The sequence below is a fragment of the Uranotaenia lowii genome, chromosome 1 (genome assembly GCF_029784155.1).
Source record: "Uranotaenia lowii strain MFRU-FL chromosome 1, ASM2978415v1, whole genome shotgun sequence".
NCBI lineage: Eukaryota > Metazoa > Arthropoda > Insecta > Diptera > Culicidae > Uranotaenia > Uranotaenia lowii.
The window spans coordinates 26,394,989-26,409,221 of NC_073691.1; the positions used below are offsets into that span (position 1 = coordinate 26,394,989).

The 14,233-nt window shown below is 28.8% G+C and overlaps 2 protein-coding genes across 2 annotated transcripts in view; one reads left to right on the plus strand and one right to left on the minus strand.

Moving 5' to 3' along the window:
* Positions 1-14,233, minus strand: part of LOC129748529 (uncharacterized) — a 443,948-nt gene that overhangs the window by 338,414 nt on the left and 91,301 nt on the right. The window lies entirely within an intron of this gene.
* On the plus strand, positions 23-1,641 carry LOC129748596 (uncharacterized). Its single transcript, XM_055743258.1, has 2 exons — positions 23-385; positions 844-1,641. Exons 1-2 carry the CDS (start codon positions 61-63, stop codon positions 1,350-1,352), a joined length of 834 nt encoding a protein of 277 aa, XP_055599233.1. The 5' UTR covers positions 23-60; the 3' UTR covers positions 1,353-1,641.

The window sequence follows — 14,233 nt, forward strand, 5'->3', positions numbered from 1 at the left end:
AAAAAACTCTGAACAAACTTAATCCAATCAAGTGTAGTGATTTAAAAAAAAAATAAAGACATGCTTCTTCTAGCGTTTAGAAGTTTCTTCTTCATAGCCGTGATTCTGGGCTACAGTACCGGAATATGGCGGCTCATTAACGATTACTTCCGGCGGGAATTTAAGACCTTCCTGGATGTGGAGGTGAAGAAGAACAAGTATCTGGTGCAGGATCCACCGACGACGAAGGAGCAGCTGTTCGGTGGCGTTAAGGGAGCTGCTCATGGGGAACCGATTTCGGAACAGAAGCCAGGAACCGGATCCGTATCGAATAGTCGGCTGGTCGATGAGCTGATTGTGAGCTTTGGGAGATTTTTCACCAGTCGAAACGAGGATGAGACGAGTGGTAAGAATAATTGAAAATTGGAAATATTTTTGAGTAAACATTGAAAAGAAGAACACAAAATCAGCTTAAACAAGCCCATGCTTCCGAATTGAATAACCAACACTCGTGGAACATTTCAAGTTGAAAATATCTGTTATTTCCGATGCAAACTTTTTCGATATGACGTCTTTTATCTATGCAATTGTTTTAACCAACGAAAATACATGGTTTCTTAAAAAGGAGATGATTTGAATATATATTTTATCATTTTGATTTATTACAACACAGTTCAATGCCAAAACATTGACTTTAGCTATAAGCCAAAATTCTGATAACAATTTACAGCGTTTTTCGTTTTACTTACCGATTTCTCAACCTTCTCCAAAGTGCTCCAGGATAGAGAAACAAATTCCAACAATAGCTTAATGAAATAACTTCTCGAGAATCGCTGCTTTAATTTCGACTAAAACTGTTTGCAGGTCGTAAATCTCCAACCAGCAGTCATCATCCACCGAAACTGGCCCCAAAACCTTCCCCAGATTACCGAAATCCGTCGCAAGTTGACCCCCAGCATCGGAGCAACTATAATAACGAGATTCTTGGCCCCCGTTCACGAAAAAAGACTGAAGCTGATGACCGGACTTCTCGGAAACTGTCCTCCTGTTGCTCCTCGTCGTCTTCTTCTTCCGAATCGGAGGAAGGGGAAGACCCTGGCGAAGATTCCGATGGGCAAGGGTCAAAAATCGATACCCGGCAGCAGTCGAGTGATGCTTGTGGTGGAAATTCGCCAACGATGGTGGAAAACTTGAACCGAAACTTCAACCCTGAATCGGAAGAGGAAAAGTGGATCAACTATTGGAGGAATCGGGGCGACGACGGCGGTGATAAAAGGCTAAAATTGGATCCAATCGTTGAAGGATTCTGCGAAGGTACTTCTTCAACTGCTACTAGCATTAATGATGAGGAAAAGGTTGGTGGAAACTGCTAGTCTCGTCGTTGAGTGTTCTCGGGTTTCACTTATTCAGTTCCGGATTCCGAGAAGTGAATCGAGATCCCAGGGAAGGGGAACTTGATCCAGAAAAAAAAACTTCTGGCACCAACCGCAAGTATTGAACTATAATTGACTGTGACGCGGGTTCGGTGTTAATTAAGTGCTAAAAGTTCAAGTGATTCCTGTTCAGTAACTTCGATTAGTTTTCGTACAGTTTGGTGATGGAAGATTGAAGTGTGTTTTTGACTTGAGGGAAATAAAATCGATTTTAAGATTTCGTAAAAAATTCAATTCCTCAATCCGAAATTACCCACATCCTCAAAACAAACTTCAAATTTTCAAATTTTAATGTTTTTTTTAACACGATTTAAACTTTTGGGCAATGTTCGAATCATTATTGTTACATTCAAAAGTCAATTTTATGTCATTTTGGGCCATATTTATGCCATTTTTGAGTTTCATTTTTGTAATTTTTGTGTCGATTTTGTGTAATTTTTGTGTCATTTTTTTTTGGCATTTTTGTGTCATTTTTATATCATTTTGCTACCATTTTCGGTAAGTTTTCTGTCATCTTCGTGTTATTTTTGTATCATTTTTGTGTCATTTTCGCGCTATTTTTTTACTATTTTTGGTGTTATTTTTGCGCCAGGTTTGTTTCATATTTGTGCCATTTTTGTATTATTTTTGTATCATTTTTGTGTCTTTTTTGTGTCATTTTTGTGCCATTTTTGTGCCATTTTTGTGCCATTTTTGTGTCATTATTGTGCCATTTTGAATCAATTTTGTGTCAACTTCGTGTCATTTTTGCGTCGATTTTGTATCATTCTTTAACTTTTTTTGTACCATATTTTCACTATTTTTGTAACATTTCGGTATCATTTGAAGTAAATTTAATGTCATTTTGGTGTCACTTTTATGTTATTTTTGTTTCAATTTCTGTTTCATTTTTCTATCATTATTTTGTCATTTTTGTGTTAGTTTTGTGTAATTTTCGTGTCATTTTTGTGTCATTTTTGTGTCATTTTTGTGTCATTTTTGTGTCATTTTTGTGTCATTTTTGTGTCATTTTTGTGTCATTTTTGTGTCATTTTTGTGTCGTTTTTGTGTCATTTTTGTCATTTTTGTCATTTTTGTTTTTTTAGTCATTTTTTTCATTTTTGTCATTTTTTTCTTTTTTGTTTTTTTTTTTCATTTTTTTCAGTTTTTTTCATTTTTGTCATTTTTGTCATTTTTGTCATTTTTGTCATTTTTGTCATTTTTGTCATTTTTGTCATTTTTGTCATTTTTGTCATTTTTGTCATTTTTGTCATTTTGTCATTTTTGTCATTTTTGTCATTTTTGTCATTTTTGTCATTTTTGTCATTTTTGTCATTTTTGTCATTTTTGTCATTTTTGTCATTTTTGTCATTTTTGTCATTTTTGTCATTTTTGTCATTTTTGTCATTTTTGTCATTTTTGTCATTTTTGTCATTTTTGTCATTTTTGTCAGTTTTGTCATTTTTGTCATTTTTGTCATTTTTGTCATTTTTGTCATTTTTGTCATTTTTGTCATTTTTGTCATTTTTGTCATTTTTGTCATTTTTGTCATTTTTGTCATTTTTGTCATTTTTGTCATTTTTGTCATTTTTGTCATTTTTGTCATTTTTGTCATTTTTGTCATTTTTGTCATTTTTGTCATTTTTGTCATTTTTGTCATTTTTGTCATTTTTGTCATTTTTGTCATTTTTGTCATTATTGTCATTTTTGTCATTTTTGTCATTTTTGTCATTTTTGTCATTTTTGTCATTTTTGTCATTTTTGTCATTTTTGTCATTTTTGTCATTTTTGTCATTTTTGTCATTTTTGTCATTTTTGTCATTTTTGTCATTTTTGTCATTTTTGTCATTTTTGTCATTTTTGTCATTTTTGTCATTTTTGTCATTTTTGTCATTTTTGTCATTTTTGTCATTTTTGTCATTTTTGTCATTTTTGTCATTTTTGTCATTTTTGTCATTTTTGTCATTTTTGTCATTTTTGTCATTTTTGTCATTTTTGTCATTTTTGTCATTTTTGTCATTTTTGTCATTTTTGTCATTTTTGTCATTTTTGTCATTTTTGTCATTTTTGTCATTTTTGTCATTTTTGTCATTTTTGTCATTTTTGTCATTTTTGTCATTTTTGTCATTTTTGTCATTTTTGTCATTTTTGTCATTTTTGTCATTTTTGTCATTTTTGTCATTTTTGTCATTTTTGTCATTTTTGTCATTTTTGTCATTTTTGTCATTTTTGTCATTTTTGTCATTTTTGTCATTTTTGTCATTTTTGTCATTTTTGTCATTTTTGTCATTTTTGTCATTTTTGTCATTTTTGTCATTTTTGTCATTTTTGTCATTTTTGTCATTTTTGTCATTTTTGTCATTTTTGTCATTTTTGTCATTTTTGTCATTTTTGTCATTTTTGTCATTTTTGTCATTTTTGTCATTTTTGTCATTTTTGTCATTTTTGACATTTTTGTCATTTTTGTCATTTTTGTCATTTTTGTCATTTTTTTCATTTTATTTGTCAATTTTGTCATTTTTGTCATTTTTGTCATTTTTGTCATTTTTGTCATTTTTGTCATTTTTGTCATTTGTTGTCATTTTTGTCATTTTTGTCATTTTTGTCATTTTTGTCATTTTTGTCATTTTTGTCATTTTTGTCATTTTTGTCATTTTTGTCATTTTTGTCATTTTTGTCATTTTTGTCATTTTTGTCATTTTTGTCATTTTTGTCATTTTTGTCATTTTTGTCATTTTTGTCATTTTTGTCATTTTTGTCATTTTTGTCATTTTTGTCATTTTTGTCATTTTTGTCATTTTCGTCATTTTTGTCATTTTTGTCATTTTTGTCATTTTTGTCATTTTTGTCATTTTTGTCATTTTTGTCATTTTTGTCATTTTTGTCATTTTTGTCATTTTTGTCATTTTTGTCATTTTTGTCATTTTTGTCATTTTTGTCATTTTTGTCATTTTTGTCATTTTTGTCATTTTTGTCATTTTTGTCATTTTTGTCATTTTTGTCATTTTTGTCATTTTTGTCATTTTTGTCATTTTTGTCATTTTTGTCATTTTTGTCATTTTTGTCATTTTTGTCATTTTTGTCATTTTTGTCATTTTTGTCATTTTTGTCATTTTTGTCATTTTTGTCATTTTTGTCATTTTTGTCATTTTTGTCATTTTTGTCATTTTTGTCATTTTTTTCATTTTATTTGTCAATTTTGTCATTTTTGTCATTTTTGTCATTTTTGACATTTTTGTCATTTTTGTCATTTTTGTCATTTTTGTCATTTTTGTCATTTTTGTCATTTTTGTCATTTTTGTCATTTTTGTCATTTTTGTCATTTTTGTCATTTTTGTCATTTTTGTCATTTTTGTCATTTTTGTCATTTTTGTCATTTTTGTCATTTTTGTCATTTTTGTCATTTTTGTCATTTTTGTCATTTTTGTCATTTTTGTCATTTTTGACATTTTTGTCATTTTTGTCATTTTTGTCATTTTTGTCATTTTTGTCATTTTGGTCATTTTTGTCATTTTTGTCATTTTTGTCATTTTTGTCATTTTTGTCATTTTTGTCATTTTTGTCATTTTTGTCATTTTTGTCATTTTTGTCATTTTTGTCATTTTTGTCATTTTTGTCATTTTTGTCATTTTTGTCATTTTTGTCATTTTTGTCATTTTTGTCATTTTTGTCATTTTTGTCATTTTTGTCATTTTTGTCATTTTTGTCATTTTTGTCATTTTTGTCATTTTTGTCATTTTTGTCATTTTTGTCATTTTTGTCATTTTTGTCATTTTTGTCATTTTTGTCATTTTTGTCATTTTTGTCATTTTTGTCATTTTTGTCATTTTTGTCATTTTTGTCATTTTTGTCATTTTTGTCATTTTTGTCATTTTTGTCATTTTTGTCATTTTTGTCATTTTTGTCATTTTTGTCATTTTTGTCATTTTTGTCATTTTTGTCATTTTTGTCATTTTTGTCATTTTTGTCATTTTTGTCATTTTTGTCATTTTTGTCATTTTTGTCATTTTTGTCATTTTTGTCATTTTTGTCATTTTTGTCATTTTTGTCATTTTTGTCATTTTTGTCATTTTTGTCATTTTTGTCATTTTTGTCATTTTTGTCATTTTTGTCATTTTTGTCATTTTTGTCATTTTTGTCATTTTTGTCATTTTTGTCATTTTTGTCATTTTTGTCATTTTTGTCATTTTTGTCATTTTTGTCATTTTTGTCATTTTTGTCATTTTTGTCATTTTTGTCATTTTTGTCATTTTTGTCATTTTTGTCATTTTTGTCATTTTTGTCATTTTTGTCATTTTTGTCATTTTTGTCATTTTTGTCATTTTTGTCATTTTTGTCATTTTTGTAATTTTTGTCATTTTTGTCATTTTTGTCATTTTTGTCATTTTTGTCATTTTTGTCATTTTTGTCATTTTTGTCATTTTTGTCATTTTTGTCATTTTTGTCATTTTTGTCATTTTTGTCATTTTTGTCATTTTTGTCATTTTTGTCATTTTTGTCATTTTTGTCATTTTTGTCATTTTTGTCATTTTTGTCATTTTTGTCATTTTTGTCATTTTTGTCATTTTTGTCATTTTTGTCATTTTTGTCATTTTTGTCATTTTTGTCATTATTGTCATTTTTGTCATTTTTGTCATTTTTGTCATTTTTGTCATTTTTGTCATTTTTGTCATTTTTGTCATTTTTGTCATTTTTGTCATTTTTGTCATTTTTGTCATTTTTGTCGTTTTTGTCATTTTTGTCATTTTTGTCATTTTTGTCATTTTTGTCATTTTTGTCATTTTTGTCATTTTTGTCATTTTTGTCATTTTTGTCATTTTTGTCATTTTTGTCATTTTTGTCATTTTTGTCATTTTTGTCATTTTTGTCATTTTTGTCATTTTTGTCATTTTTGTCATTTTTGTCATTTTTGTCATTTTTGTCATTTTTGTCATTTTTGTCATTTTTGTTATTTTTGTCATTTTTTTCATTTTTGTCATTTTTGTCATTTTTGTCATTTTTGTAATTTTTGTAATTTTTGTAATTTTTGTCATTTTTGTCATTTTTGTCATTTTTGTCATTTTTGTCATTTTTGTCATTTTTGTCATTTTTGTCATTTTTGTCATTTTTGTCATTTTTGTCATTTTTGTCATTTTTGTCATTTTTGTCATTTTTGTCATTTTTGTCATTTTTGTCATTTTTGTCATTTTTGTCATTTTTGTCATTTTTGTCATTTTTGTCATTTTTGTCATTTTTGTCATTTTTGTCATTTTTGTCATTTTTGTCATTTTTGTCATTTTTGTCATTTTTGTCATTTTTGTCATTTTTGTCATTTTTGTCATTTTTGTCATTTTTGTCATTTTTGTCATTTTTGTCATTTTTGTCATTTTTGTCATTTTTGTCATTTTTGTCATTTTTGTCATTTTTGTCATTTTTGTCATTTTTGTCATTTTTGTCATTTTTGTCATTTTTGTCATTTTTGTCATTTTTGTCATTTTTGTCATTTTTGTCATTTTTGTCATTTTTGTCATTTTTGTCATTTTTGTCATTTTTGTCATTTTTGTCATTTTTGTCATTTTTGTCATTTTTGTCATTTTTGTCATTTTTGTCATTTTTGTCATTTTTGTCATTTTTGTCATTTTTGTCATTTTTGTCATTTTTGTCATTTTTGTCATTTTTGTCATTTTTGTCATTTTTGTCATTTTTGTCATTTTTGTCATTTTTGTCATTTTTGTCATTTTTGTCATTTTTGTCATTTTTGTCATTTTTGTCATTTTTGTCATTTTTGTCATTTTTGTCATTTTTGTCATTTTTGTCATTTTTGTCATTTTTGTCATTTTTGTCATTTTTGTCATTTTTGTCATTTTTGTCATTTTTGTCATTTTTGTCATTTTTGTCATTTTTGTCATTTTTGTCATTTTTGTCATTTTTGTCATTTTTGTCATTTTTGTCATTTTTGTCATTTTTGTCATTTTTGTCATTTTTGTCATTTTTGTCATTTTTGTCATGTTTGACAATTTGGACAGTTTTGGCAATTGACAATTTTGACAATTTTGACAATTTTGACAATTTTGACAATTTTGACAATTTTGACAATTTTGACAATTTTGACAATTTTGACAATTTTGACAATTTTGACAATTTTGACAATTTTGACAATTTTGACAATTTGGACAATTTTGACAATTTTGACAATTTTGACAATTTTGACAATTTTGACAATTTTGACAATTTTGACAATTTTGACAATTTTGTCAATTTGGACAATTTTGACAATTTTGACAATTTTGACAATTTTGACAATTTTGACAGTTTTGACAATTTTGATAATTTTGACAATTTTGACAATTTTGACAATTTTGACAATTTTGACAATTTTGACAATTTTGACAATTTTAACAATTTTGACAATTTTGACAATTTTGACAATTTTGACAATTTTGACAATTTTGACAATTTTGACAATTTTGACAATTTTGACAATTTTGACAATTTTGACAATTTTGACAATTTTGACAATTTTGACAATTTTGACAATTTTGACAATTTTGACAATTTTGACAATTTTGACAATTTTGACAATTTTGACAATTTTGACAATTTTGACAATTTTGACAATTTTGATAAATTTTGACAATTTTGATAATTTTGACAATTTTGACAATTTTGACAATTTTGACAATTTTGACAATTTTGACAATTTTGACAATTTTGACAATTTTGACAATTTTGACAATTTTGACAATTTTGACAATTTTGACAATTTTGACAATTTTGACAATTTTGACAATTTTGACAATTTTGACAATTTTGACAATTTTGACAATTTTGACAATTTTGACAATTTTGACAATTTTGACAATTTTGACAATTTTGACAATTTTGACAATTTTGACAATTTTGACAATTTTGACAATTTTGACAATTTTGACAATTTTGACAATTTTGACAATTTTGACAATTTTGACAATTTTGACAATTTTGACAATTTTGACAATTTTGACAATTTTGACAATTTTGACAATTTTGACAATTTTGACAGTTTTGACAATTTTGACAATTTTGACAATTTTGACAATTTTGACAATTTTGACAATTTTGACAATTTTGACAATTTTGACAATTTTGACAATTTTGACAATTTTGACAATTTTGACAATTTTGACAATTTTGACAATTTTGACAATTTTGACAATTTTGACAATTTTGACAATTTTGACAATTTTGACAATTTTGACAATTTTGACAATTTTGACAATTTTGACAATTTTGACAATCTTGACAATTTTGAAAATTTTGACAATTTTGACAATTTTGACAATTTTGACAATTTTGACAATGTTGACAATTTTGACAATTTTGACAATTTTGACAATTTTGACAATTTTGACAATTTTGACAATTTTGACAATTTTGACAATTTTGACAATTTTAACAATTTTGACAATTTTGACAATTTTGACAATTTTGACAATTTTGACAATTTTGACAATTTTGACAATTTTGACAATTTTGACAATTTTGACAATTTTTACAATTTTTACAATTTTTACAATTTTGACAATTTTGACAATTTTGACAATTTTGACAATTTTGACAATTTTGACAATTTTGACAATTTTGACAATTTTGACAATTTTGACAATTTTGACAATTTTGACAATTTTGACAATTTTGACAATTTTGAAAATTTTGACAATTTTGACAATTTTGACAATTTTGACAATTTTGACAATTTTGACAATTTTGACAATTTTGACAATTTTGACAATTTTGACAATTTTGACAATTTTGACAATTTTGACAATTTTGACAATTTTGACAATTTTGACAATTTTGACAATTTTGACAATTTTGACAATTTTGACAATTTTGACAATTTTGACAATTTTGACAATTTTGACAATTTTGACAATTTTGACAATTTTGACAATTTTGACAATTTTGACAATTTTGACAATTTTGACAATTTTGACAATTTTGACAATTTTGACAATTTTGACAATTTTGACAATTTTGACAATTTTGACAATTTTGACAATTTTGACAATTTTGACAATTTTGACAATTTTGACAATTTTGACAATTTTGACAATGTTGACAATTTTGACAATTTTGACAATTTTGACAATTTTGACAATTTTGGCAATTTTGATATTTTTGACTTTGACAAGTTTGGATATTTTATTAGATCATGTTTTTTGTTACTGTTTAAGTCTCTTACAATTTTCATCATTGATGTTTGGAAACTGAGATTTTATTTGTTGTAATGGTTTAGACAGTTTTTCAATTTATGAATTTATGACTTACAGTCTATCTGGGCTTGGATATTTCTCGGAATCTCTCACAAAGATACGAGCCATAACCACTTTGGCCAAGGCAACAAAATCCCATCAAGATATGACCATAATGTTCAACAAATAAAGTGAAAAACCTATCAAAACCGCAAACCAAACCAAAACAGAACAGAAAAAGAACATCCAATCGTCATCATACGTTTTCGTCCGTTCAATGTTGGGAAAAACACTTTTCAAATCATTTCATTTCCCCCAATATTAGAAAAAGTGGCAGCAACAGGCTCGAAGGACCAGATGCCGTTAACTTATTCGAGGAAAGAGGAGCCAGTTGGACGTTCTGAGACGGGAAAACATATGTCCTTCCCAAAGTGGCAGTTTGCCTCTACACATTTTCCAATTCAGTTGAGATGGCTGTAAAAGATTGAAATTCTCCTGCCACCGCTCTTGGATGAGGGAATGAAGAAGAATTTCTGGCTTTTGGTCCTTCGAGCCGACAGGTTCTGCTGTCTGTCTCCGGAGGAAACTTGTCAGATGGATTGTAACACACGTGACTGAGTCTAATTCTGGTTTCTCTCTGGTTTTTCTCGAAAACTGATCCAAAGGTGCTCGGAGGTGGGAGTTTTGAGCCTTGGGGCAACACGTGTTCCGAATCAGGACGATTCTTCTTGTGGTTTCAACTTCCAGTTCCCAGGAAAAGTGAAAGCTCAAAAGATGGACCAGTTCCAGAGATAGGTGATAATCCGATTTGTCCAGGACATTGGAAATGAATGATGTCCTATGTGGTGTGAATTTCATCCTTAACGTGAACAATTATGAGATGATTTAATTCTCGAAACGTTTCTATAAGGTTAAAAGAAACAATTTCTGTCAAAGAATTACGGTGAAAATATAAAAACCTTCAAAGTTGGGGGTCTATGAATCAAACATTTAATATGAAAATTAAATCGGCAGCAGCCCACATTTTTAGATCGAGCTGAAAAGAAACAAAAATCGCAAATGTGTTAAACGGTATTTTGGCCGCTCTTTTTCTCTCTAAAAAAAAAAAGAAATGGCAGAAGGGGTGAAAAGTTGGCCCCATAAACTTGACATGGTTATTTGGCACTCTTTTTTACACCCACCACCCATTAGTACAGTAGCAGCTGAAAGCTGAAAAAGCAGTTTTTCCGGAAATTTTCGGCACACCCGTCGCCAATGATGATGGGTCGTAAGTTTTCGAGGTGATTTTTTCCCCACTCGTTTTGAGCTGAGATTGCTCCACGTTTCGCTTGGCAAGGGGTAATGAAAATGATCGGTTTATTGAACATTTCTCAATACGATGTAAGGGGGGAGTTTATGAGAGTCGTCGAATGGTAATACCTTTATTTTAAGTTTTTTTTAACAAAATATTAACGAACTGAGAAGGAGACGATTTATTGAGTGCAGTAATGCTGGAAACTGTTTTTCATATGCAGTTTTTCCCCCTTTTTTGATATTCGATTGAGTCTCTTCAAAAGCTTGTTGAAGTCATGAAGTTGAATAGTACGTTAATTTGGGTTTTTTTTTTGTGTCGTATTCAATGTTTCAGTCGAAACAAACCATTTTAAAAATTTAAACTTAAAATCGTGTTAGCCAAATTGGTACGATATTGCTTACACATTAGATAAAAATCCATTCCATAATTGGAGCGTAACCTATAGAAGCCCCGAAATTTACTGTACATGAGAGAATTATTTATTGAATAAAGTCTTTATTAACATCACAAACGTGAAAAATTCCACATTCAAAAATGAATGAATGCCACAAAAAATAATTAAACTTTGCGAAATTGTTTTATTATGTTCAATCAAGTTAAAATATTGAAAAATTATTTTGTCAAAAAAATCGAATTGAATACATTTGCTCTAAACTTTTGAAAAACATACTCAAGAATTTTTTGAATTCCTATAACAAGAATTCATTACAAATTCAACCGTTTGTTTTAAGCTTTTATATTTAAACCATAAGGTAATGAAAGTTTTGAGTTTTTAAGGAGTTAAAATATCATTAGGTTTCAAAATATTTTTTTTTTGTATTTTGAACTTGTTTTAAGATAATTATTTAATTTTAATTTTAATTTAAACTTTTTAAAAAAAAATTCCACAAAACAGACTGATGATTGATTAATGAAGCTAAAAAAGTATCTTCAAAAAATTGAACAACTGGAATCTTTTTTTAAGTATCAAACTTCATCGCTAGTAAACGCAAACCATCGCCAAAGCCTTCACAATTGCATTTAAATATTTTGAACGAATTTGTCAAACAAAAATAAGAATTGTAATATGAAAATTTCAACAAAATTTCATTCAATTCAATGAGATCCAAGTTTAAATATAAAAAATAGAACAAATTTGTAAAGAATTTATGAAAATAAATCGAAGATATCATTAAATTTATGAGTTGAAAATCTATAAACGTTCGTGCAAAAAGCGGCTTTGCTTGAAATTTCGTGTAGATCAACACTATTCTTAAAAAAATAGTGCGTTCGAATTTCGAATTTCTGTTGATCAGCGCTTTAAAATATTTTCATCAGATACACAAATCGTATCCATTAAAAAAACAAATTATGAGTTCGGAACTTAAATTCCTAAAATAGAGCCTAAGACCTGAAGTGGACAAGTGGAAAACTGGGAATATTTTTAAAAATCAAAATGCAATTTCCCAATTCTTGTATTTTCATCTATAATTTACGGAGAATGAACTATTATTTTTGCATGGAATGAAAGTCGCTCAACTTCCAAGCGTGTTTTCTTAGAAAACTTTTCTAGAACCTCTTCGATCCTGGAATCTTTAAATAAAAAAAATATATATGTATATATATATAAACAAAGTTGACAATTTCAAAAAGCGAATCAACATAATATAAGTTATGGCGCCCCCTAGAGAAAGTATTGTGGATTTTTCTTGCGTTTAAAGTGTGCTGAAAAAATCAGGACCAACATTTGTCCTAAACCTGGACTTTGGTCACTCGAATTCGAATTTTAAACACAAAATCCGGACGAATCGAAGCAGAATCCAGTGAATATTACAAAAAAAAATCAGGAAGAAACTGTATCAATCGTTTTTCAGATTCCTTAAAAAAAGATTAATATAAAGCCAACTTAAAAAATAACGCCCAATTTCAGTTATCTGTTTACTTAATCAATGTCAAAAAGTCTAGCAAAGTATTGAATCGTTTTTAACAACATTCTTGAAACCAGGCTAGACCAGTTTTTTCCACTTTACTTGAAATAAAAAACGAAAATTCTCGAAATATATCAGTGCAGTATGGAATGCTCTCCCAACAAGAAATATTACACAATTTTTTCGCTATTAATGGAACATTGACAAAGAATATATTTGACTTTTACGATGGCTACATTCACTTTCTAATTGGTTTATAAAAATTTGGATGATAACAGTAATTATCATTTTTTAAAGAAGATTTGCAATTCAGAATAGGATGTAGAATAAAAAAAATCATCCCCCATTTTCATCAAGTACAAACGTTTAGCTCATTTACAAGGTAAATACGTTGCATTAATTTTAAGCTTTCTAAATATGCAGTTTTGGATGAATTCATGTTTGCCTAAATAAACCAAAAGACATTTGAGAATCTTATCTGAAAAGGCCTGAGTTAATGCCAGGTATTATTGAAATTAAAAATCCTTGTAAATCATTTTAATTATAAGTTTTCCCCGAGAAAGGCAGTACGTGAGTTAAAATTCAAACCCCCTGAGAGGGGCAGTATTTAATAAAAGTACAAACCCCCTGAGAAGGGCAGTATTTTAGTTGAAGTACAAACCCCATCGAGAGAGGCAGTACGTGAATTAGAATACAAACCCCCTGAGAGGAACAGTATTTAATACAAGTACAAACCCCCCGAGAGGGGCAGTACATCAATAAAAGTACAAACCCCCTGAGAGGGGCAGTACTTTAGTAGAAGAACAGATCCCCTGAGAAGGGCAATACGTGAATTAAAAAACAAACATCCTGAGAGGGGCGAAATCTAATGAAAGTACAAACCCCTGTGAAGAACCCTACTTTAGAAAAAATACAAACCCGTCGAGAGGGGCAGTACGTGAATTAGAATACAAACCCCTATGAGGGGGACAGGATATCAGTAGGAATACAAACCCCCTGAGAGGGGCAGTACTGTAGCAGAAGAACAGAACCCCTGAGAAGGGCAGTACGTGAATTAAAATACAAACCCCCTGAGAGGAACAGTATTTAATACAAGTACAAACCCACCGAAAGAGGCAGTCCATCAATAGGTTAATAGGAGTACAAATCTACTGAGAGGGTCAGTATTTTTGTAGAAGAACATACCCCCAGAGGGGCAGTACGTGAATTAAAATACAAACCCCCTGAGGAGGGTGGTATTTAATAAAAGTACAACCCCCTGAGCCCCTGAGAGGGGCAGTACTTTAGCAGAAGTACAAACCCCCTGAGAGGGGCAGTTCTGTAGTAGAAGTACAAACCCCCCGAGAGGGGCAGTACATCAATAGAAGTACAAACCCCTTGAGAGGGACAGTACTTTAGTAGAAGAACAGATCCCCTGAGAAAGGCAGT

Coding starts and splice junctions, on each gene's coding strand:
- LOC129748596 (XM_055743258.1), top strand. CDS start 61: ATGCTTCTTCTAGCGTTTAGAAGTTTCTTCTTCATAGCCGTGATTCTG. Junction 386..843: donor AAACGAGGATGAGACGAGTG/GTAAGAATAATT, acceptor AACTGTTTGCAG/GTCGTAAATCTCCAACCAGC.